The sequence below is a fragment of the Pezoporus occidentalis genome, unplaced genomic scaffold, assembly GCF_034315485.1.
Source record: "Pezoporus occidentalis ecotype Australia unplaced genomic scaffold, CSIRO_AGI_Poc_V1 ctg198, whole genome shotgun sequence".
Lineage (NCBI taxonomy): Eukaryota > Metazoa > Chordata > Aves > Psittaciformes > Psittacidae > Pezoporus > Pezoporus occidentalis.
The window spans coordinates 141,325-167,078 of record NW_026913833.1 but is presented as its reverse complement, the minus strand read 5'-3'; the positions used below and the strand labels follow the sequence as shown (position 1 = coordinate 167,078).

General features: G+C 44.0%; 1 protein-coding gene across 13 annotated transcripts in view; it reads right to left on the bottom strand.

Annotated features, from left to right (window-relative positions):
- Window positions 1–25,754, bottom strand: part of NFIA (nuclear factor I A) — a 249,792-nt gene that overhangs the window by 87,827 nt on the left and 136,211 nt on the right. For all 13 annotated transcript variants that reach the window (XM_062617536.1, XM_062617526.1, XM_062617522.1 and 10 more), the window contains one exon: window positions 4,644–4,718. In XM_062617536.1, the coding sequence (XP_062473520.1) occupies window positions 4,644–4,718 (75 nt within the window). The remainder of the gene's footprint in view (window positions 1–4,643; window positions 4,719–25,754) is intronic.

Genomic DNA, 25,754 nt, shown 5'->3' with positions numbered 1-25,754 from the left:
TCATGCCAAGGAGAGCTTGAGACCCTGTATCCCTTGCTAAAGCTGCCACTAACCAAGTCTGGCACCCAGCAGCATTGGTGCTGCAGGATCCCAAGCTTTCCAGAATGCCTTGGCCACACAAGCACCTCTTACCTGTAGAATTAGTGTAACCATCCCAGGCATAACTAACTGGACCATTTCTGTGTTTATACAGGAGCAGTAACTGCACGTATGCTTGTGTGCTTGTGGTTTCACTGGTTCATTAGAAGGATTGAAAGTCACCCCACTTGCTCCGTGCAGCTCCTTACTGCACACAGCTATCATCTTAAAACTCAAAGCGTGGCATTTGCAGCCCAGGGCGCAGTCAGAATTCCCTTGTTTATCAGCATGAGGAATGATGTAATTTTGACAAATAACACAGTACAAAACAAATATGTTTGACTTGGCTCTAGCGAACGTTCATAAATCCTAAATCTTTCTTCACATCCTGGGCAGTGCAGTTTATCTGGCTGCTTGAAGGACCTCCAAGGGAGGAGATCTTCCCAGCAGCTCTCTGCACCAAGAGCACATGGTGCAGACTCAAAGCCAAGAGGGGAACAGCCTTCCCCATGCCTCTCTCCCTGTTCCCAGCCTCTGCGGGACTGTATGTAGACTTGGTGGTGGCCTGGCACCAGCCACCCCTCTGCCAGAACCTTTTGAAGAGGGTTCTTCCCAGTGCCCTGCAGATAGCTTCACACAGTCAGTGGAATATCTTCCTAACAAGGGGAGGGAGGGAGAAGGTTTTGCTTGGCCAACAGCTTGCTGTGAGCCTGCAAAACCCGTTCAACTCCAATGCTTCGGCTTCTGAGCCTTTTTTTGTCAGCCCAAAGCTCTCTAGAGCTGGAAGAATAAAGTCTCTGCTATCTGAGACAAGGACATGTAATGATAGGACAAGGAGGAATGGCTTTAAACTGACAGAGGGTAGATTTAGATTGCATGTTAGGAAGAAGCTCTTCCCTGTGAGGGTGCTGAGGCGCTGGCACAGGGTGCCCAGAGAAGCTGTGGCTGCCCCATCCCTGGCAGTGTTCAAGGCCAGGGTGGACACAGGGGCTTGGAGCAAGATGCTCTAGTGGCAGAGGTTGGAGGTGGATGAGCTTTAAGGTCCCTTCCAACCCAAACCAGGCTGGGATTCTATGAAGGGGTCCCCCCAGTACCTGTGGTGACAGACAACACTTGAAAAGGAGCTCACACCCTTCACCTGCTAATAATGTAGAACTGACAGCATGGTCTGCAATATCCACATCAGCTGGTGTAGAGAGGGGTCTATCTGTTTTTCAGATGGAATTTATACTTTCTCTATTTTACTGTGCTCTGCAAGATTCAGTAGCTGGGTAGCGCTTCGAAAGTAAATCTGCATCTGCAGGACTGAAGAAAGCAAGTTTCTATTACCAAAGCAGTCTAGACTTGTTCAATAGCTCACAGAAACTGTGATGATCAGCACTGATGGGTAAGACAGATAATTGTAACAGCTGACCTTTCACTTGATTAATTCATTCCCCAAATTTACATGATGGAAACAACTGCCTATTACTCGGACTCCTTGTCATGTGGACCTCTGGGAACTTGACTAAAGAAATGTGGCACGTAAATGCTACCAACAGTATTTTATAGGAATAATCTCAGGTAACAGCAGCCACAGACCAGTTAAAACTGGGGGAAATCACTTTCTATCATAGAATCATAGAATCATATAGTTGAAAATGCCTCTGTTCACTGCAGGAGGTTGGACTAGATGAGCTTTGAAGGTCCCTTCCAACCCAAACTCTTCTACGGGTCTGTGATCATATTATCAAAAGCAAGCATGGGAAGGAAAATGACAGCGGGCATACACAAAGATGACCTCTTTGTAAAGCAAACACAGAGCACACTCAGGAAGAGAGTAGAGACTGAATGTGAGGGACCACTGTGGATAGGCAGGCTTGTTCCTTCCCTAGCCATCATGGCTTTGGAAGGGGCAATGAGTTTTGGAAAGTAAAACCAAGGAAATGGACTTAGGACATTTGATTATTTAAGCTACGGGCTCTTAATAGCTGCCAGTGAGTCTGGATGATGTTTGTTCATAAGCTGAGCACGCCAATGTGAAACTAACCCACAGACTGGTCTCAAATCAAGACACAGGAAGACATAGACAGCCCAACAAGGGTTATATTGAAAAGCACACTCTTTAGAAGACCTTGCCTGCCAATTCAAGTAAATGTGCAGCAACTACATTGTTGCTCTGTTATGTTAAATAATTCTTTGAATATGAGTAGGCGAATTCATACTGCCTTTGCTGGGAATTTGTTGCTAGACTCTACACTAAACATATCCTACTGGGTAGCCACGGTATGTCAGGCTGTGGGCTTCTCAGACCTCGTAAAGTAAACAAGGTTACAGCTGGTCAGTACATGTCTGGGGCATCTCCAAGGAAAATCCAGGGTGCTATCAAAAGCAGTGTAGCTAAATCAGTTGCTGGCACTCTTCCCTCTGAGTCAGTTCTGAAGTGATATCCCGATATGCTTTGGGGACACTATTTTTGGTAGAGGTGCTGGCTTGTAGACAGGATATAAAACTGAGGTCTTGACCTCCCAGGATTATTAAAGAGCCCGTGAAAAACAGTGCAACCCCCCTGTGTCTGGAGCAAATTAAACCTGAATCTTTTCATTTTGCCCACCAACATCTTCTTTCTTATTTATGATAAAGTCCCTGTCCCGCTCCTCCTACGTGCAGGTGCCCCATCCTTGGAGATGGTGCACTTCATTGGCAAGCAGAGGGAACATCTCAGACACGGTTCCTGGTTTGCAAAACATGCTGAATGCTAGGATTTGTGATACATAATATTTTAGTTTAGTTACAATAAAGTATCATGGAAAATTAATAAGCATGAAACATGATGCTTCTCAGGTCAAAGCCAGACTTTGAGGGAGGCTGGGACTGGGGCTGGCTGTGAAGGCAGTTTCTGAGCGAGCAGCCTGTCCTGTGTGCACATGAAGCACAGCTGACAGAGTCCAGAGGCAGTTCTGTTTGTAGGGCTCCTACAGTGAAGATAAGATTGTGGTGAAGTGGGATGCCTTGCAGAGGGGGAGGGTGAATCCTTTGGGCTTCAAAAGCCCGTTCAAAGACGGGTGATAACTTGGTTTTGTCCACCACAGCTGCAGGTACCAGCAAGTGAGTGTCCACAGTGCAGCGAGTTAGATGTCAAAGTCCATATTTAAGCACTGAAGCAAGTGAACTCATTTGCAAATGTGCTGAGCACTCAGCACCTCCTCTTGACTTCTAAGTCCTCTTAACTTTGTCCTTCTCACAAAATTCCCACCAGTTGTCAGGGAAGAAAACTCAGGAGAAATGTCTGCCACATACTTTTTCTCTCTCTGTCTCTCTGTCCCTCCAATGCATATAACTGACATTCATGTATCTCCCACTTGCCACGCTCTCTTAGTTCCAAGTACGAAGCCAATTTCCTAGCTAGTGCAAGTCTTTCCAGAAGATGAAATAAACCAGGAAAATCCTTACAGAAACTCTGTGTTCTGACTCAAAACCACAGCTTCTCTGCTAGGTTTGTGCCAGTTAGATTCCAGCCCCAGAAAGCCTAAAACTACATGCTCAGAGCCAGTACACAAACAAATATTCCTGCTATCTAGGAGGAGAACCACTTTTACCACTGTCTGTGCTAAAGAGATTAGTTACAAACTCTTAGGTTTTAAAGGGGCATGTAGCTGAATGATTCACCTGGATCGGTGGTAAATGGTGACAATGTGATGTTACTGCATAGCTGCACACTAGGTGCAGAAAAGACCCCCAAAGGACTAGTTAGTACCTATGGCCCTAGTTTACTGTCTCCTTGGACTATCTGGATTATGCCATAGCAAAATACAATCAATGCACCTTTGATCAATGGACCAGGGTGGTGACAGGTACGCTTAATTCACTGTTGTTAGTGAGTATTGACAAGCCTGTAATGATCAAGCTGCAGTGTGTCATTCATGTTGGGGGCATTAGCATTCTTTAAAGGTCAAAAAACAAATCCTTCTAGAAGACAGAATTCCATAAAGTTAATGGAAAATGCAGGCCTTGCAAAGTCAAGATGTATGCCCCTGCACAACTGAGATTATCAGAGCTGAAGCTGGTTCAGATGCTGGCATTACGGACAAGCTCGTCAGTTTGCAGGTATACAAATGCACGTACCCATGGCATGCATGAACACCACTTGCAAAAGCAGCATAAGAAAACGGCCAGGCTTATGTGCACAGATCATGTCATTTCTAGAGGTCTGGTTAAAATACCTCTACCAAAATGCAACTCCCTGGGTCCTGCAAAGGATCTGTCAGCTAAATGCAGGTATTTCTCTGCACTCTGATACCAAGTCTGCCCATTTTCAGCTGGGTACCAGAGGAACTTATCAACTTAACACATGCAAATTTGCAAAATTATTATTATTATTTTTATTTTTTTTTTTCAAAATTATTTTATTTTCCCACATTAAAAGATGTGGCACATAAACACTATCCACCAGCAAGAAGCTGAGAGAAGACACTCTCCATTTTCAAGATGCTCTCTTTGAACTGAAGAAGGGGCACAATAAGTATCAAAGACAAAAAAACTGGGATCACAGAAACCACATAAATCAGCCCCAAAATGATACTTACTTTGTGAGACTCTTACTAGCTCAGTCACACTGAAAACACCTGATGTGACAAAACTGTCCTGGAAGCCCAAATGTCCTACAAAATAAACAGAGGGAGAGAACCGCGATTAGCTTTAAGCATTTAATGACAGTATTCTCAAATACTTTACTTTCATTTAGACTTAAAATGTGACATCTAATTTCCCACTTAGCAGTAATTATTGTTTATGTAGGTGGGTAACTAGTCATACAGTTATGTAGGCTGCTTTGTGGTTTTTATCTGGAGGTTAGGAAAGCTAACATGACACATCAGCAGGGAGATTTTTACATGTTAAAGCATCTCAACAGGAAATCTGAAACAAAAGAGGACTCTTTTAATAAACAGTTACCTTGGATGACCCCTAATGACTTCACAATTGAAATGAAAATACTGTACCTAGGAAACAGATAGGACAGCTAAGTTCCATAATCGTTTTAAACGTTATTCTCTAAAGAAACATCTGATCAGGATTATCTACCCTTTCATTCAAACAAAACAAGATTTAAAGATGTACTCTTCATTTTTTTAAGGCTGCACTAGGGAAATCTTGAAATAGCAGCTGGTTAAAAAACATTAAATCAATGCCTTTTCCACAACCAGAAAATATTCTAACATCTAAAACTGGCTCTGGAAAAGACAAACAAATCTCTGCATATGAAAAGTATTAACTTTGAGCTTTGGACTGTCTTTAGGTACCAGTGTATATGCTTCCATCCTCTCCTCCTTTGTGCAAGGAATGCCTCTACGTTCAGTATCAAAATGTTATTACACTTTACATAACAGTATTTCCCTACCACCATTGAATTTTCATGGGTATGATCCATTACGAAAGGAGCTGCAGCCCAGGGTATGTGGAGTGGGTCGCAGCAGCTCATGCGGGACGTAGCTGGACTTCCATTAGAGGTCTGCAGTTAGTGGGCCAGGCTGACCTCCTGCTTTTGAAATCAGGGTCAAAGGAGAAATCTCAGGATAAAGAGATTATGGAAAGAACCCTAAAGTCCTACTTGTCCATGGGATAAGTGGCATACCTTTTTAGGTTGTCCTACTTAGAGTCACTGATTCCGGCACACACAAACATATATTATCAAATGTTTTGCAGGGCACCATCTGCTCCGCTGCGAATTGTTTGTCAGATTCAGCATGACTTCCCTACTTTCTGTATATCCCACTACACCCCTTCCTCACCCCAGCAATACCTGTGCCCCTTCTTCTAATGACCAGAGCAATAGGATTAACCCAAGCTGCATATTTGTCCTCCTGGTTTTATGTGGGGGTTGTTTAAAGAAACCTCAACATATCCCATTGCTGTTTCTACCTGCAGAACGGGAAGTAAAAGGAACGCATTTCGTATTCCTTTTACTAGAAACATGACATGTCAGGGAGTATGCCATGGAAAGGTTTGGGAGAGATCTGGAAGGAGGTCAGCCATGCATCTCCAGCCAAGATCTCAGTGAATTCTGCTCCCACACAGAAGAAGAAGTTCCCTGTTTCTGCGAGGATCCTCCAGTGCCAGATGAACGCAGTCGCTAAGCTAACAGACTCGAGACAAGTTTCTACATCAGGCATGTTTTTATACTTCAGCAATAATGATGAGTTTTCAAACTGTGTATATGTATATCTTTGGGCATCCTTGTGTATGTGTGTATACATATGTATTATGTACACAAACATATAAATATACACAAATCTGTCATGCTCCAGCTGTAGATAAATGTACTATAAAATATTGAAATTGATGCTGAAATTCAACACAAACAAATTTCCTCAATCTGCAAACAAGGTTTTTATTTACATCAAGAGAATAAATTTTTTTCTACTTCAAATGAAAAAATGCTCCTACGAGCTTTTATTTTTCGTTATTTTCAACTTTGAAATAGCTCTCAGATGATTGGAAGTGCTTTTGCCTGATGGGCTTTGTATTTTACCATAATAAAGGTGATGACTACATCATTCTGCTTTTTAGAGATGGTTGCTGGCCATACACAATGCTTGTTCATTGACAATTTCCTAAGTATTTTTAATATGAAGATCTACTTTTCATATGCTGCAGCAGACCTGCCTATTGAATTAAATGATCTGTGAATTAAAAATAATTCTCTTAGGTCTTCACTGAAACCACTCATGTGCCTAAAATTAAGCATATGCTTAAGTGCCTCGCTGGATCAGGGCCAGGACGCTTACTACTCCACAGAGCCCTTCGGAGGGAAGCCAGTCTATGCTATGTAACTTCTCACACTGTGCTCATCATGGCAGTATCTGAGCAACTTCCAGAAGTGCATTCAGCAGTGCTATGAACATCTGCCACGTGTGGTTTTCTCACAGAGCACCGTACTGGCTCTGCTCCCGTGTCCACTTACACCTGCATTACTCAGGCAGGTTCCTACTGCACTAAGAGTGAAGGTGAAATTCAAATACGGAAGTAAAAATCAAATCACAGCTATGGTAAGGACATTCGGCTGGTTTTGTAAAGAAAAGTCTACAGCCCTTTGTAATCATAGAGTCATTCAATCAACTGGGTTGGAAAAGATCTGTAAGAGCATCAAGTCCAACCCTTCTTCAGCCCTGCCAAGGCTACCACTAACCCATGACACTGATGGCTTCATCTACGCGGTTTGTGAACGCTTCCAGGGATGGTGATTCCACCACTGCCCTGGGCAGCCTGTTCCAATGCCTGACTACTGTTTAGGTGAAGAAATTGTTCCTAATATCCAGTCTAAACCTCCCCTGCTGCAGCTTGAGGCTGATTGATACCTTTTGTCTTATCATGTGTTACTTTGGAGAAGAGACCAACCTACACCTCACTACAACCTCCTTTCATGTAGTTGTAGAGACTGACAATCATCCAATAAACCATGACAGTCACATGCCTAATTGCATTACCTTAACCTTGCAAACACAGGTAAAACCAGAAATGAAAGTGCTGTGGAATGGTTTGAAACACATTTTAGTTCTCAGGGTCCCACAGGGTATGAGAAGAGTTGGATAAGCTAGCCTGAGCCTGCTAACTTTGTTATTCTTATTTTGCTGGGTATACTTGAAACGTCTGCTTCCTTCTGTAGGAACATTTCTATGCGTGTACATGTAATAGTAATCATTAAACAACAGCATGCAGAGAATGATTAGGTTTTCATCCTTCAGTCCTGAAAATAAACATTTCACAAATGAAAGGTGGGTTTCACAACTCTCCCAATTTGTTGTTTACTTATAAACATTAGGAAATCAGAGGCTTGTCTCGGCAATCATTAATAATAACTTGATACCCACAAAAGCAATGCCCTTGGCTTAGGGTTGTATCTTGAACTCATTTTGATGCATGGCTGGTCTATGAATTCCCAGTTCTGGAGAGCTCCATGAAAGTTTAAAGCTTTGCATGGATGGCTCAGACTGCGCAATCCTAAGACTAGCTTTTGCTGAGCTGTGATAACAGTGCAACAAGAAAATGAGAGCAAAATGACAAAGAAGCTGGATATGTAAAAGAAGAATGACTGGGAAATAGCAGGATTGGCAAAATATGTGAAGTAAACATTTTGTGCCTATTAACAGGGGTCAAAAGGCAAACGTATCGATTTGGTTGTTCTGCTTAACTCTGAGAAAAAGGTAAAGCCAAGCAAATACACATGCAGGTGTTAGAAATAACAAGTTTCTTTACTGAAAATATGGTTAAACATCTAGAAAGCTTGCAAGATTTACTTTTCAGACAGCACTTAACTGAAATCTCTGCACTGCGCTACTTCTGCTATGTATCCCAAAGACAAGACACAGGAATTGCTGTATGTGATGGGGTTATATCTGAGTGACAGCCACGTTTTGGTAGTAAAGCAGGTGTTCAAAATGAGGATGAGAGAATTTTTACTCACTTGATAAAAACTAACAGGGCTCATTTCTGGATTCTGAGTATAATTTAAGTCACCTGCTAGCCAAGGCAGGCCCTGACTCAGCAAAGCAGCTACAGCACGTGCTTAATTTTAATCACATGCTCGACTTAAGCACATGCTTATTTGCCCCGCTGGATAGAGACAGGCTGACAGAGTTAAGCAGGCATTTAAATGTACTGTTGAACCATTTCTTCAACCCATGTCTAGGTGCAGCTAGGAGTTAGCTCAGCATGCAAGACCTCACTTTGGCTCACCAGGATGATCGGTTTTCCCCCATAGAGGAAAACCCCAGGCTAATAAGACCAAACTGAATAAAGCAGATCAAGATACTACTAAATCTCATGTCATTACCCAGTCACACATTTAGTGTAGTGTACAAACGCAATTCCACACTATCGTAACAAGTACCACATGAATAACATCTTTCTATAACTTCACTGCTGTAACTGGGAAGAAAATTCATAATGCAATTTCCATATTCTTTCAGACCCCAGTGAAGAAGCCTGAAGAAAAGGCTTGAATTGCAGGAGCCCAATTCTTATCTCAAAGAAGATTTAAACAAGTCTTTCTACACTGATCACATAGAGTTTCACCTCATTTTCTCCTAATTTACACTGGCAGAGGAGAAATCAGGATTAGGACTTGTTGTCTAATGCTATTTGTTTTGAATTATTAAGCAAACATTCCTATTTCAATGAGTAAACGTGTACAAAGGCAACTAACCTTCGTCCTAAAATCTAGTTTACAGCGAGAGCATTGTCTGCTTTCCCAATTAATGCGGTAAAAAGGAGTCTCAGACGTTGAGCTACCAATCAAGAGCTCGTGTTGTAGCTTGAGAAAATCATGACTGATGCAATTACTTTTATGTAGAAAGTCTGAATATGGTCTATAGGTTAAAGTTCATGGGGTTATTGTTGCTTAATTGAATATCAGAAGATGTTTTCAAGGTGCTCAAGGTATTATTGTTATTTAATTAGCAGGCTTCCTTGTGTAAGCCAACAGTGTTATTTTTATCATAAAATAGCTAGATCGCACCATAAATATACAAGGTATTTTGGAAACGGAGATACAGCTGATTTCGTGAAACCCAAGCTTAAATAACACCAGGAAGAGAGTTACTCCTTTGAAGATGGAAGTCTAAATCCACTTATTTCTCTTCCACTACTGAGAGAGAGTGTACTAAGCTTTGCAGAACAGCTTCTTGGGAGACTTTGATTCCTTTTCAGTGGTTTGAAATTACACAAGTCCCCCAAACCAGCACTGCAGCCATTTCTAAAGCCTTTTTCATGTTCAGCATCCCACTATACATAGCCATCTTAAACCCTTAAAATAGTAATCATCAATTAGGGTCTCAAGCCTATTATCTTAACCAAATGCCTGCTTAAAAGAAAAGCCCTCTCTACTCAAAGTGCAACTTCATTCCTTTTGGGTTTATCCTCTATCTAGATAATCCCGTGTTTCACAAACGATGTGGAGCAATAATATTGATTGGAAAATTAACGTCTGTATCACACAGCACATGCAGGCCTTGAGAGACGGGATGTTATCAGAGGGAACCCGGATCACCCCGAGGACTCCTAAAAACATTAGGGTTCTACGGCTGCATTGTCTGGGGAGGATGGGAGTGACAGAGTTAGTCCTAGTCTGTGCACTCCAGCAAAAAAGAAAGGATAGAGTAAGCGTGCTTCAGTCAAGACCCTCATAACATTTACACTTTGCTTAATTGGAAGGTGAATGTATTTAAACTTGTGAATGATAAACCTTTAATGGTAAATTAGACCACATTTTTTTCATCCACGGACTTTTTATAGAAGAGTTAAGCAAGACATTATACATTAAAGGTGATACAGAAACCTCCCTTGTTCGCTGACAAATGCTCCCACTTCTATTTCAGTTTGCTATTTCCAATTTAATTTTACTGCCACGGCAATAGCTCACCTTGGACAAATTACACATTTGCTTATGAAATAACGGCTGGGCCACATGTCACACAGGCCGTTATTCTCTCCACTCGCCTACCTGCCTTTGGCTGAGGTTTTAAGAAGCGCCAGAACTTTCTTTGTGGCCCATAGCAGGATGGATTAGACCGTCCAGGGCATGTCGTGTTAGTACAATAGAGGAACACTTTTAAGACTTTAAAGTCATGTAATACAATTCTAGGCTGGATCTTTCTTGTTAAAAAAAGTAGAATGGGAGTGATTGAAAGAGAAAAGGGCCAATATTTGACAACAGAAATCAGCATAACCTCCTAACAGCGGCAGTCATGGATGACTGCCCTTTGACCCGGGGAGATTATGTGGGATTTCAATGACAACAGCTGGAAGTGAGCATGTGAGAATAGAGAACACAGATCTGAGGCCTCCTACAAAAGACTGCACAATCCCTGCCCAGATCTGAGTGTTGATTAGAAATTGTTTCCTGGTCCTGGCTTAATAGAGTGTGATAATGAAAGTTTTGTTAACCCTTCACAATATGCAAAACCATCAGTAAATGATTTGCCTTTTTGGTTTTTAGCTGAAAAGTCTGTTCCCAGCAGACAGTAAGACTGTGAAGGGCTGCTTGCTTTCATTGGTGCACTTCTGATGCCAGTGCTCAAGTTCAGCTCCTTTTCCATACGGTCTGTATACTTTTGCTGGCCATTGGGAACCAACATCTGAAGGGGCAGGGAGGTGGCTCTGAGAAAGGATTCTCACGCCTTCACTAGGGAATCCACCCTACCTGCTTCAATGGGCGTTCTCCAAAGGTGAATCAGAACACATGCAACGTCTCACTGCACCCTGCCTTTCATACTCAGGGCATTTTAGAATCTCTACTAATAACAACGCCTAATTATTATTTCAGTATGTGTCATATTGAGCACCATCGTTTTGGTTGCACATTAATAAATGTGAACTAAAGAAAATCTGGTACCAGGCTGGCTGTGTCACCCAAGGATCCACAGCAGGTTCAGCTCTCAGGAGATTCAGCTCGTTTTGTATTTAAGTGCAGCGATAGTGGAATTAATGGCAACTTATTACCGTTAACGAACTGATCATAGGTTGGAATCAATCATGTCAGGATTTGTCCAAGCGAGGGCACACAGATAGTTCCTTTCTCTTGAAGACAAAGGTCTTCCTGAAACACTTAAAGCCCTTCAAGTTCATGGTAAGGGCCTTGTGCAAAGGAGACCATTCCAAGATCTAAGACGTCTGGTGTGGTTTTTCATTTCTGATGACTCCTAACATTGCAGAGCGCTTTTCAGTGCTCATGTGGGTGAGAAATCAGTTAAAGACAGTTTTTGATGTAGTGATAAGAATTTAGAATCTCTTTCTCTACCATAAACCCAGTTTGATAAATAAACTGCATTAATACCGACAGGGGCCTATAGCTTGAAAAACAACAGATGTCTTAAATTAGCATGTTTCTGTTTCAGGTCCTCAATCCAAACAGCAAATATTAAAGAAAAGAAGAAAAAATCGTTATAAATGGTCATACTCATTTGGCAGCTTATAAAATAATGTGCCTCCTGAAAAGCCTTTCAAAGTAAATGAGATGAAATCTACCCTGGGATAATCATTCTGGAATATTTATGGCATCCAACAATAAAAAGAGTAATAAAAAGAAAAGCCTGCCTCCCTGAAAATAATAATATGAAGGAGTTATTTATCTTCATATTTTCCTATCAACCCTGGTTACAAGAGCAATGACAGCTGTGATCTCCAAGGTCCGCCGTGATATTGCCAGTTTGGCTTCGCAGTTCAAAGCATGACTCAGTGTCCAAATGAGCCTAGAGAAACCACCCGGTTTCCCTGCTATTCCTGGGAATGCTGATGGCATGTGGTGCTGCAGGGTGCTCCCCAGGCTGCCAGCAACGGGCACCATCCCATCCACCCTTTTCCCCTTGCAAGGGAATGGAAGGGGAGATAGAAGAAGGTGGGTCCTGCTGTCCCTGTGCCTTATCCCCTGCAAGGCCTTTGTAAAATGCAACCCTAACAGCACGAGCTAGGCATTGCATTAACCTCAGGACCCCCCAGCGAGCTGATAAACCTCCTAAGGAGAATAATGTAAGGATAATTTCTTTCCAGCTGGTCATTTTTTGATGTCAGCATTGTATTTCTGATACAGCCTCAAAACATTGATTTCTACAACTCGTTCATCTAGGGCCAATCGCACACACTCCATCAACCATCCTTGCTGCTCTTGTACCTCATCAAGCATCAGCTGAAATTTGCCTCCTGAATTCTGACCAGTGACTTCTAGGAAGCTGCTGTTATGTCTGGTGGGAGCTGATGCTGGGGCTGCATGCCATAAGCACGACACGGAGCTATGTTCTGGTCTTCACGCTGATGGAGCGTGCCTCATACATGCAGAGTTTACTAGGGTTTACACTAGTTCAAATTAGGATTTAGCTACAGCATTAGTGCCATCAATATTATTGTGTGAAGAACATCCGTGTGAAAATAAATGGAAGGATATTTAAAAACTGGTGTGGAATACTTTGGTATTCAGACTAATCAGGGGCTGAAATAAGCACATTTGTTTCAAATCCTGTTTATAGCACTGCAGCCCCTCCCTCCTTTAAATCTTCCTCTTAACCATAGTGATGTTTATTGAATACCTGTCATTTCTCCAGCAGCATGTGCCAACAGCGGCTCACCAGTGCCAGGCTGCATGAAAACCCTTCTGTCTCCTATTCTCCAAGGGGCTCCCTTAGATCAACTACTCACCATACCCAATACACTGAAACCCATAAATTTGCAGATACTGCAGTCAAAATTCTTAACAGGGAAGTGCACCCATTTTGCCCAGTGTAGCATACTGAAATATCACATGGTGAGAAGCATTTCTCACCATGTGTAAACTGTCAATTTGATTTGAAATTAAAATTTTTGATTAACATGAGCATTTCTGAGCCTCCCGCTGGCAGCAGCCCTATTGCTGAAAAGTGACATGATTTGTGACACACATGCTGTACAGAAGCCCCATGCCAGCAATTGTTAAACCCATTTTCATTCTGCTTTAATATGGTATGACACTCAGGAAAATAATTTTAATATTTCGGAGAAAGAGGGTAAAGGCTTAAGGACTGAAGCCCTTTAGGGGTGTAAAGGAGGATTAGAGGCAGCACGAAGAAACGGCGTGGAGGTCTCCCCGTCTCACAAGTCATGTCTCTTTTCAGCAATAGGGACCATCTGCAGGAGGCTAAGAAATGTCCACAGCGAAGCACAAAGCCTTCTTTTAAAGCCAGTTGATATTTCAAACACAGCATGAGGTGCTTTCCACCTATGAATGCCGAGATGCTTGTGCACGGGGAAATGCTTGCAACTTCAGTAATTAAACCCCCTCGCGCGGGAGGTAGGATTTTCTGGTTTCCACAGCGGTCTGTTCTTTTTCCATGTTTATCATTTCCCCAAAGGTATCAGCGCTCACTGGAGACACTAACACTTATACGGTGAATTACTGATGAAAGAGGGAAGTTTTGTGACTGTTAAAGACTTGAATCTACCTCTTCATCGGGGCGGTGGGAAGATAAACAGCAAGCAAGTGAACGCAGGAGATGGGATGCTTTTGTGGCGACAGATTTTCGGGCTGTGATACGCATGCAGAAGACAAAAGTTCAGTGGGGATTTTTACACACGTAAGCCTGTGTCACTGCTGCAAGCTGCTGACTCAACTGTGTCACCTGCGTGTTTCTCAGAGCGGATCATTTTTTTTTCCAGTAACATCATGTTCTGAGGAAGTTTATCATGAAACAAGTCTCACGAACAGTCATTCTGAGCAGCAGAACAGCTCTGATAAGTGTCGACACGCATCTGACTTTCCTTTGAGCTCCTAACACTATTCATCACATTAAAACATTCAGCTCTGCTGGACTCTCCGCTCCTAGTAAACACAGAGCGATCTCTAATTGCCATAAGACAGCAAGTTAAATAAAATGCAGTATTTTAAAACCAATTTTTAGATGGTGAAATGAAATACCAGGATGATTCAGATGCCCTGGAAGGATTCAATCCTCAACATAAAGCTGTGGGCTCGTTTATGTTCATAACAGTGCTGGAGAATTCAATCTGTGTGAAAAACAGGGTCCTCAATAAAGCCAGGTTATATAGTTATTAGAAGTCTGCAGGTTCTTTTAAATAAGTCTGAAGTTTAAATAAGCGTTGTGTGTAAATACCTATTTTTAATTAGTATATTGCCAAGGAATTATACAACTAGGCTCAGCAATGCCGTAATTATTTTAGGATCTATAAAACCCTCCCTCAGCTGGGGGTAGCTTCAAATGTAGCCTCCGAGGTTACTCTACAGACAGCTTAGGGCTGAAGTGATGGAGTCTCAAGCCCTGTGGACACAGGGTTTGGGGGCTACAAAAACGGTTGTTTGGTTGGTTTTGTTTAATTAGCATGTTAATTTATGGTTATAGGAATAATCCAGATACTCAGAGCATGTGGCAGAATTCTCTAGAAAAGCCCAGCATCCAGCAGGAAGTGATGGAGCCAGGGTCAGGCAAGGGTGGGCTGCTTTCCTGCCCCACTTTGCTGAGTGATATGGGCACAAACCCTGGTGACTTCATCAGCTGTTTCCTCTCATCCTCCTTTCCTGGCACTCCTGTCCCTTCACACCAAGGCACTTTTAAGAGACTCTGGCTGGACACCATGGTAATGGAAGCTGTAGAAATATCTGCTGAAGATTAGATAATATAAATGTGATAGGAAAATAAGGATGCCGGGCATGGAAGCCAAGACACAAGGATCAGCCAGCTCCACCTTTCCCCACAGGCTTTCCTCTCCCTTCACAGTTGCTTCTTACACCTCCTCTGCTGACACCACTGGTGAGCAAACTTTAATTCACAATAAACCCCATGCAAATCATGTTACTCTGTTTCCCTATTGCCCTTCCCATTGTGCTGCTTGGAGTTTTCTTCTCTCCAAAAGGCTGCTGATACAAAGCCTGTTCTTTGTATAGAACAATAATCTCCTAACTTTGATAACTTTTAGTGCCAAGTAGACTGACTTCCATGAGTTCTACAAGTCAGTTATCCTTGTGGCTGGGGAGGGGAGGGACTGTCCACTAAGTTAGGCTATGACAACACATGTACAGTCTGTCTTCGACTGTCCACATCAAAGCACTCATGAAGTTCAATCAGGGCCATCCTCAGAGATCCCTGCATGAAAGATGAGGGGAACCTCATGAGCTTTTCTCCAGCAGGGTTCCAAGGTACATCTCTGGAATAGAGCTTTGATATACTGGCGGCAGAGAAGACAGAAAGGGATGGATCTGGAAGCATGGTAATACTTGTCTATGGACAAGTCAAGTTGCACAAGACCTAGAGAACAAAACTTGATGCTTATGGATGCCGATCAGGTCACTGTCATCAAACACCATGTGCTCAACAAGTCCAGGCTTACAACTCCTGTCCAGAGAGCAGAGTGATACCCAGTTCAGTGTCACCCTCTCTACAGAGGCACTGCCTATTAAGGGCTGGGAACTGAAGTGGTTGTCATCATTGCCTTCTAGCAGAGAACAAAAGCGCCTTGTTCGAGCACTGAATCTCTGGGTGGCCACCAAGGTCTGCACCAACTTCACCTGAGTTACGTAGGACACCTCCAGAGAAGAACAAAAGGGTGGAATGACTAGCAAAGGCACCAATGAGTCTCTGCAAGGCACATGACACCCCCTCATCTTCTGACTGACCCCACTGGGAGCGTGAAGATGCACACACAAAGAACTGCACCCTCCTAGAAGCAACACTGCATGACTCAGGCTTTCCTGCCTCACAGCCTAGGCTCTGCCAGGTCTCTGACTCCTGCAAGTATAAAGGAAGCCCCCCAGACTTATCAACTGACTTCCCAAGCCCTGATGCACATGAGGTTAGCCAGGCAGCTACACTTACAGACAGAGGTGCAGAACCTGCAGTGTATTTAGTGGATCATTTCCCCAGCCACTTCCCAAACAGCATAAATCCAGTGGGAAGAGACTGCTGGATGGGGAACATCTGCACGATGACAGAGAGTCTCTTTCTGTTTTATTCTAGGTTTGTGTTTTGTAGGGCAGGATGCCCTGTCTACATTCCTTTACAGACTAAGAATGGACATTTATTAACAAGTACTTGGGCCGACAGCCCAAAACTCTAGACTCCTGGCCTGGGACTGTATGACAGAGAGGGCCAGTGACCCGCGTTTGTGTTTACTGTACTTCTACAGACACATGTTGGTGTGATTGGGGCATTCACTTTCTCAGGTTCAGGCCAAGGTCAGGCCAGAACATGGACCGACTTTATTTTCTCTGTGAAATCTGCCCAAAGAGGGCCTCGGAGCTCAAGAATTGTGAGTGTATTGTGAGGGATTCAAGATTAACAAAGTTAACAGAAGGGGCAGAGAGGGACCTTCTTAGTCCTTATCTAATTTCACCCCATGTGTGGCAGATACGGGTTTCCAAGGGAGGTGGAACTGAGATGACAATGGTGGGATGTGTCACTCCAAGAGGCTGCCTCCAGCAATTGAAGACACACTTCTGGTATAAGGAGAGCACCTGAGATGAATCTGTTGCTAAAAGCTGGGTTGGTCAGCAAAGATTATGCAGTCCTCTTCCTGCAGTAGAAGGCTTGGCTCTTTAGACCCTCTTATACGTCTCCAGAAATCAGTCTGGTCTGGCACTGTGCAATACACAGGGATGCAGAAATGTGGCAGTGGGGTGGACTCCCTATGTCAGATGTCTTATCTGCATGTATTTAAGACAGTTTGAAGATACTGCAGTGGCCATGGCTCCATATTTTGGACTGTGCTTAGAAGCCTGGTTCACCTGCCCTGTGACAGCCATCGGGCTTGTTCTAAGAGCACTCTGCATGTAAATCATAGAATCATAGAATGGTTTGGGTTGGAAAGGACCTTAAGATCACCTAGTTCCAACTCCCTGCCATGGGCAGGGACACCTCATACTAGACCATGTCACCCAAGGCTTTGTCCAGCCTGGCCTTGAACACTACCAGGGATGGAGCATTCACCACTTCTTTGGGTCACCTGTTCCAGATCCTCACCACCCTCACACTTTCCTTACCAGGACTGACTTTACATGAAGACCTGTTGCTGATGAGTGGCAGCTGGACAAAAAGAATGCAAATGGAAAAGGAATTCCACTCACAAGGACCTTCACTTGAAAGCAACTCAGGTAAAAAGGAAAGCCATCCATTACGGTTTTTAATGCATAAACATTCATTTCAGCTCTGTTTCTTCTTTGCCTGCATTAGTGAAATGCAGAAATAAAGGGGAAAATAATGACGGATGGGTTTTGGAAGCCTCAGAGTTCAACTCAGGATGGATGTGATCCCAACATTTCAGATTCTTATCTCCTCGTAATTGGAATAGCTGACCCTCCCGTCTGCAAAATTAGGCAAGGCATCCTGTGAGAATGGGCTCTTGTTCACAGCAGTTTAGTCCCCAGACACATGAAAGAATGAAAACAAGAAATGGAACAGAACATTTTTACTTTTGAGTAATGGCTTCATTTGGGCAGTGTAGCACAGAACTTCACTGGAAGAGTTGGGGAGGAAGTTCTTGCTGCCAGTATGCCCATCCCTAGACACATTCTTGCACAGAACACATAAACACTTGTCTAAAATGATAATTTATCTGAGAAAGTCCCATTCTGTCGAAGTCAAGAGAGAAACAGAAAGGGAAGAAAGTACACATGGACAGCAGATACAACTGTCCACTCTTCTACTCTAAAGAAATTATTCAACTATGTCAATGTGCTCTGTTAGGTCCACCTTTACCCTTGCAGCAGTCTCTGTCTACTCCAGCTTTCCAGGGGGAGCAGGAGAGGGATGGGTGACTTCCTCTAGCATCAGAATCTCAAGTCCAGAGCAGTTACAGCATTAACCTGAAGCATCTTGGGTTTGAAAGCTCCCTGAGGTTCAACAAATTCCCCAAAGACCCAGTATATCCACTGATTATAGAGGAAGAGTGAGGATTTTAGGTTCATAGCTGGTGCCTTGTTTGAATGCTTAATGTTAGGTGGGATGAAATCCAAGCCTTAGTCCATATACCACGTTAGCCTAGACTGAAAGAAAACTTGCTTTCCTCCCCATATCATGCCACAGGCAATCTCTCCTGGCATGCCAGGCTTCTCTATATCTGGCTACTTTTTTTTTGTTCCAATCCAGAAGACTGTAAACCACAGAGATTGCTGAGTTATCCTTGTGTCCCTGTCCTTCATCTGGTTCATTTGCAGCAAGGAATAATGATCTGTCACCAAGGTAAATTCACTGCCCGGCAGATAATGCCACAGTGTTTCTGCTGCCCATTTCACAGTAAGACATTCTTTTTCAATGATGTTGCATCTCTGTTCTCGTGGGAACAGTTTACGGCTGACATAGCAATAGTAGTAATAACAACTTACATTTATATTGTACAGGGGATGATCTTTACTTCTCTCTCCTAATAGTGGACTGCTCCCAGTCCTACTGCCAATGCATCCTTCATGGCCATGAGAGGCAGAAATCTGGATTCACTAGTACTGGGCTGCCTCATTCCTCAGCTCTTTGCCCAGGTTGTCATACCCTTTCCATCCCTTTTAATATTGCTTTAAATTAAGCTCTGGGCCACTGCCATGACACTGCCCTAAGCCTTCCCTTCCCCAAATCTGTGGGGTTCCCCTCCTGCCTCAAAACACAGCCATCAATCTGCCATCCATCCTTTCCTGCTTCCCACCTCTTCCCTTCCTCCTGCAGCTTAAACTATGGCATGCTCTGCTGTACGATAAAATTGGCTCCCCTCTGCATGGTGTGGGGGTTGTGGATAGCTCTCTGCATTCTGCTATTGGAAACTTCCTAAAAGTGAATTCCCTGATTTTTAAGGACTCTGAGGTATATAACATGTGGGAAAATTGCAGGAGGTCTGTACTGCAAAGCTGGTCAGGTGGGGACACCCTCCAGACACCAGCAGGTTTTCAGATGGGGATGCAGCTGTCAAAGAACCTTCTGTTGCAGGTAAGATTTTAAGGATAAGTAGAAAAACAATAGGGACAGAGGTTCAGATTCCCTGTGAATGTTACACGCTACATAGGAAGTATTCCTCCCTTACTATGCTGGGAGAAGAAAGGACAGTGAAGGGTTTGATCCGCCATGGTCTGGAAGATAGTGCTGATTGATACCCTTGTGCCTGGCTGGTAGGGAACTGCAGGGCCGTGCCCTGGCTCACCCAGTGACAGTGGTGAGGCACTGGGTGAATGCTCCATCCCTGGCAGTGCTCAAGGCCAGGTTGGACATAGGGGCTTGGAGCAAGCTGCTCTAGTGGAAGGTGCCCCTGCCCGTGGCAGGGGTTGGAATTGGATGAGCTTTAAGGTCCCTTCCAACACAAACCAGTCTGGGATTCTATGACTCTCCTGCTGTCATGCAGCACTGCGGTGGGTGGGCACTGCAGGGAGGGGCACTGCTGGGGGATGACATAGCAGTGAGACCGTGGGAGGACACGCCATGGCCACGGGTTGGGATGCAGCCATGTGTTCTGCAAGGGCCATAGGGAGAGAAGACATATATTTGAATTCCCTGTAGCAGCCCCATTATTTCTTGTGCCTCCTGTACAAGGAGCAAGGTGCTGGCTCCTCACCCCAGAGTGTGGCTTGCAGCAGGTCCCCTCTCTTCAAGTATGAGTGAGGGAGGGTGGGAGGTAATGATTAGAGGCACTCTAAAATGATTGCATTAATTTAACTTATGAAAATGGAAAACAATGGCAGTGTGCAATAATAAAACCCTGCTATAACCATGTGCATCTCTTGTTTACTACCAAGTGCTTCACTGACTACAGATTTACACTGGGGCACAGCTGGAAACTTTTCTCCTTTAAATTTAATCAGCTTTTTTTTTTTTTCCCCTTTTTTTTTTTCCTTCTTTTTTTTCCCCTTTCGGAGAAAAATACCAGCTATCAGATGTTTGTTCCCATCCACTCCTAAGACTCCTTAGTGCAGTGCCTGGAGGTGATAGTGTGAACTCACTCAAGAATGTGAAGGCATTTTATAAATCATTTGGTTTCAGCAGGAGGGGGAGAAAGAGAGAAGGCAGAGGGATGAGAGAGTTTACAGCACATACTCGGCAGTAACTCCCAGCTGTCAAACTTCAGCATTTTCTTCAGTTGCAACAGTGGTTAACAAAAGGATGTTAAGACAGCAGACATGAAACGCACGGTGTAAGCAGCACATTTAATCAACCAGCACCTTTCCACCACCAAGATCTACCCGAACGCTATCACAGCCCATTAAAACAAAAGTTGTATAACTGAAGATAGGGCACTGAGGGGAAAAAAGGGAGCTGAGAGGAATAACATGAACTGCCGTAAACAACTCGCGGCGCCCTTTGTGTCCCAGATAACAATGGCAGGGCTGAAGGAGGGTGTTTACAAGCGTGGCTCACTCGCCTCACTTTCCTCCTGCCCCCTTTTGCCATGGCACTCCTGGGAAAATATTTGCAAACCATTGCAAATAAAAGTCTCCTTCTCACTTTCCAAGAAACGGATCCGGTACTTTTCCATTTCACTCACACTACGGCCAGGCTTCCAAGGGGATTTTGTTCTCGCAGCTCGGTGAGTCTCACCCGAAACTTGCTTTCCGTTTCCTATCTAGGAACTTCTGCCATTACAAAGTAGTACCTGCAATTAAAAACTGGTATCTATAGAAGTGATGAGGTTTTTTTTCTGGCAACCTGGTATCACCAAACTGTCCTCCCTTGACAACAGCAACAGTCCAGCATAAAGGAGCTGTGCATTGCTCTTCATGTGCACCTCTGTTCAGGTACACAACTTCAGACCCACAAAATTAAGGTGCTCGGAAAGCACCTGATTAACCCACGAACCTGTACGACGTGCAGATCATGGATGTACAACATGATTCATGGAACCTCAGAATGGTTTGGGTTGGAAGGGATCTTATAGCTCATCCAGTTCCAACCCCCTGCCATGGGCAAGGACACCTTCCACTAGAGCAGCTTGGTCCCAGTCCCATACAGCCTGGCCTTGAACACTGCCAGGGATGGGGCAGCCACAATATATAGATTATTTCTGAGTGTGCAAACCAACTATGAACACAAAGGTTAGAATCTATGTGAAGGAAAATCACCTTCTACCTGTAAGCTAAGGTATGATTCATCCAGGCACTACACCACACACAGAAACCAGAGGAAGGTGTGAAATAACAATACACATTTTCATAGTATAGATACATATTTGGAAAGGCCTAGAGCCAACAGAGCACCTCCTGTGTCGGTCAGGAAGTCAGAACAAAAGAACACGTGAATGTGAGTGAGAATGCACGATCCCTTACCGCAGCTCTCGGCAGTTGCCCTGTGCTACACTCTGACATTCACATCCAAACCACAGAATCCCAGACTGGTTTGTGTTGGAAGGGACCTTAAAGCTCCTCCAGCTCCAACCCCTGCCACAGGCAGGGACACCTTCCACTAGGAGCAGGCTGCTCCAAGCCCCTGTGTCCAACCTGGCCTTGAACACTGCCAGGGATGGGGCAGCCATAGCTTCTCTGGGCACCCTGTGCCAGCGCCTCAGCACCCTCACAGGGAAGAGCTTCTGCCTAAGATCTACTCTAAATCTCCCCTCTTTCCGTTTAAAACTATTCCCCGTTATCCTACCACTACAATGAACCAAGCTCTGAAGCAGCAAAGGTTTAGGTGCTGATGGCCCTAGGTATGGTGAAGGATAAGTGTGTAAATAGGAGTAAAAACATAGCTTGTTCTGAAGTGCCAGGCTGACATCTTGGGGGACCTCTGATGCTCTGGGTGGACTTGCTGGGTAGAGGAAAGATGTTCCCCCTTGGCTGCCAGGATCAAGCAGCCTGCCTTCATCTTCTTCTGTCCTCTGCAGCTTGCACAGCGCTCCTCTGCAGGGCACAGCTCCCAGCACTCGCTTTTAACTTCCAGTGGTCTGACCACAGAGGGCTAAATTTTGGCCAGGGAGTGCTTCCAATCGCATGAGAGTTTGTTGTTGCGATGTCTGAGAGGAGAGCTCCCACTCACTTCAACAGCCGACTGGCACTGCTGCAAAGAGGCTCTACCTAAATAGATGTGAAGTAATGAATACTTGGGATAAGCGACTGATTTCAGAGTGTGCTTTTATCCACAGGCCCTGTATTTATAGTTCAAGCCTTTTCAATTAATACGCACACCCTAAAAGAATTAAACTACTAATTATCACATTTTCCCGTGGTTCACAGAACTTTCATCAGATCTAGTAAATGAAATCACGAGTTCAGCAGAAGAAGCTTTACTGCGCCAAATTATGTCAAGGGTATATCATGGTGATAATAAAAGATCACTTGGTTGGAAGCCTAACCTAGAAGGTTGGGGAGGCGTAAAAAGTTCACATTTTGGATCACGCTGCTCTGGTGTGGGCGTTTTGTGGGTTTTTTTCTTGGTTATTGTGGAAGGCAATTTTCCTCCAAGTCAGTTTTCCCTTTGTCTTACATTACAGGCATTAGGAAATTCTTACATAGAAAGACAAATAGATAGGTTGGGGGTTTTGTTTTGCCGTTTAGGCCTTGGCATCACATTCTCTTCCCACTAATCTCTACTGGACAGCAAATTAAAATGATGCCCATACCACAAATAAACTCCTTTCCCTAAGTGCCCAGCTTCTTGGTGGGCATTCCAAAGCATCCTTCAGCCTGTGGTCTGCTCTGGTGGTAGCAATTACTCTGATGCAACTCAACTCTCAGATGTTAATTAAAAAGCAAGCCTCTCAAGGAGACATACAAACCCCCCCTGGTTGTAGTGAAAACTGGAGCGTGCTTACAGCTCCAGCCACCCTTCCCAGGACCCCAGGAGTTCTGGTTCAAGTAAGCACTGAGGCACCTCTCAACACACAATGCACAGGAGCTTCCAGGGAGGGGGTTCCTGGCCAGCCTGTTTTCAAGCTGCCCTGCAGATGGCCCTTGCTGTTATCTCATGGATAAATATATGCTGGAAGGAACGGAACGGAGCAAGAGAACAAAAATGTATTTTGAAATGACTTAGAATAATCACAGCTGTATTTATGCACCTTATCCACTGGAAAGGTTCACTGCCTTTTTCCTATACACACATATGGAGAAATAAAAACATATACTCTAGCCACATTCTGATTTCTCCTTTCCTTTGCAGCATTCAGCCACTCCGAGCGTAATGAACGTTTCATGTCTTTCAAGCCCTGCTTTGTCATGCTATAAGCATTCATTTCATGCTTTGAATATTTCCTGTCATACTCGCCTTGGATTAGTTTTTTGTGGGAATGCTCTGCTTGTGAAGGTTAATGGTTAGCAGCAGTGAAAACTGAAGTCCTCTGTCAATCCTCAAGTCTCAAACACTGCTGGTCTCTGGAGAGAAAGGCTCTCCACTTGGCCCCAGCAGAGGCTGCAGAACTGACCCTGACTGACAGCCACGTATCTCATCCGATTGACAGTCAACACCGTTCGCTGTTGCCATCACAGGGTCCCCTCAAGAGAGTGCCAGCTACTGATAAGCAAGCTAAATCCTGAGCTAGCAGAGGACCTGCTAAATCCTGGAAATGGTGTAACTGTGCCTCACAATCTGTGGCACAAAAACATTTGACTTTGAGTGTGAATCTCAACGAAAATATGGTAAAATACAGAAAAAAAAATGGTGTTTTCTTCCCTAATTATTCAGATGCTTCTTTGTGACAGTCATAAAACTGGCTGGGAAATACAGCTGGATGCTGCAAAGTTTCAGATCTAGACAACTATGATTAAAAAACTGCATTTCTAGTTCTAGTTGGGATGGATCTGTATTGAAATAAGATGAAAAAAATGCAACACTAAATCACACATAAGTTAAATTTATAACCAGACGTATCTGCTTTTGTTTCCTCAGGAAATGCTGGCTTTCAGAACTGCCTACATGCGCTCTCTTACAGGGGGTGATGAAGCATAGGTTGGCCCTCATCAGCCCTTCATCAGCTGATGGCTCCTGTCAGAGTCAACAGCCGATGCTGTGCAGCCCTCAGACCAGCCCTATCACAGCTCTCCGGCTTGGCCACAGCTTTAAGCCTGGACAAAGTTCCCCAGTGCTGTTCCCGGCAGACAATGCAATCCATAAGGGTGCAAATCTGCTCAGAATTTGGTCCTGGCAAGTTACAGAGGTGCAAACAAGCTGACATTACCAGGAGCTTTGACTTCAGCGCCAGCGATGAGATTCCTCACTGAAAATGCTAAGGGCTTTTTTTTTGTTTTTTTCTTAAGGCTTTTTCTGAAGCAAAGTTAATTTTAGATTAGTCCCTCAGGCTGTGATAACTTCTCAGTGTTGCTCTGTAAACAAGAGAGGAGAGTCTTCTTGCATTTATAAGATTCGGATGTAAACGATCCAATGAACAAGAGCACTAATAAAAGCTGCCATTACTGTATTACTGTGTTTGCAACTCTCACTGATGGAAAACTCTTCAAGGGTTGGTTTTCTGCTGCAAAGGAGGTGCTTCAGGGATGTTCATCATCTGAGATGATGCCCTTTCTAACAGGACCAGTCTCAGCACTGTGTGTTTAGCAACCGCTCATCTCTGTATTCCTTAGGCAGGAATTACGGGGACTATCCAAGGACAACTGGCCCTTCAGATACCTCAGTTCCTGCTGCACTTGCAGCACCTCCTTGGTGAGTAAGTGTAAAGCTGGTTGGCATCATGTTCAGTCACAGCTGAGAGAGCCCATGAGGCACCTGGACTCCCCCTGAAGCAGCAGAGATGGGAGGTCAGGCGTGGCTTGAGGAGAAGGGATGGCCTTGGAAGGCAGGATGTTTCTACTAGTTAAAAATGAATTGGAGATCTCTCAGCTACCTTTTAACTTAAAATGCAGTTGAGAAATGAGGACAACCACAAAGAACAGAGTTATTGCCAATCTCAGCTTGAGAAGAGGGTTTGAACAGTGAACTCAGCATCCAAGAGGAGTGTCTACCCCTTGGGCCACATGGGCACCACTTCCACTGCTTGAAGCTACCCCACTGCATGGAACAGGAATGTCAGGTTTTGGGACCAGAAAGAAAACACACAACAAAGGGCTGAACTCTGCAACCTGTTAGCTAAGGCAGAGAGGTCTTTCCACAAGCTGCTCTTGCATTTTACCAGGTTGCACATAATCCCCTCCTTCCTTGCAGCTAAAGGTGTGTTAGGCTTACCATGACCAGCCTTGCCTAGAGAAGGAGAAAAGGAAACTTCTCTTTGCATATGTTCCCACTATTGCCTTCTCTTTCTTGAGGACCAGC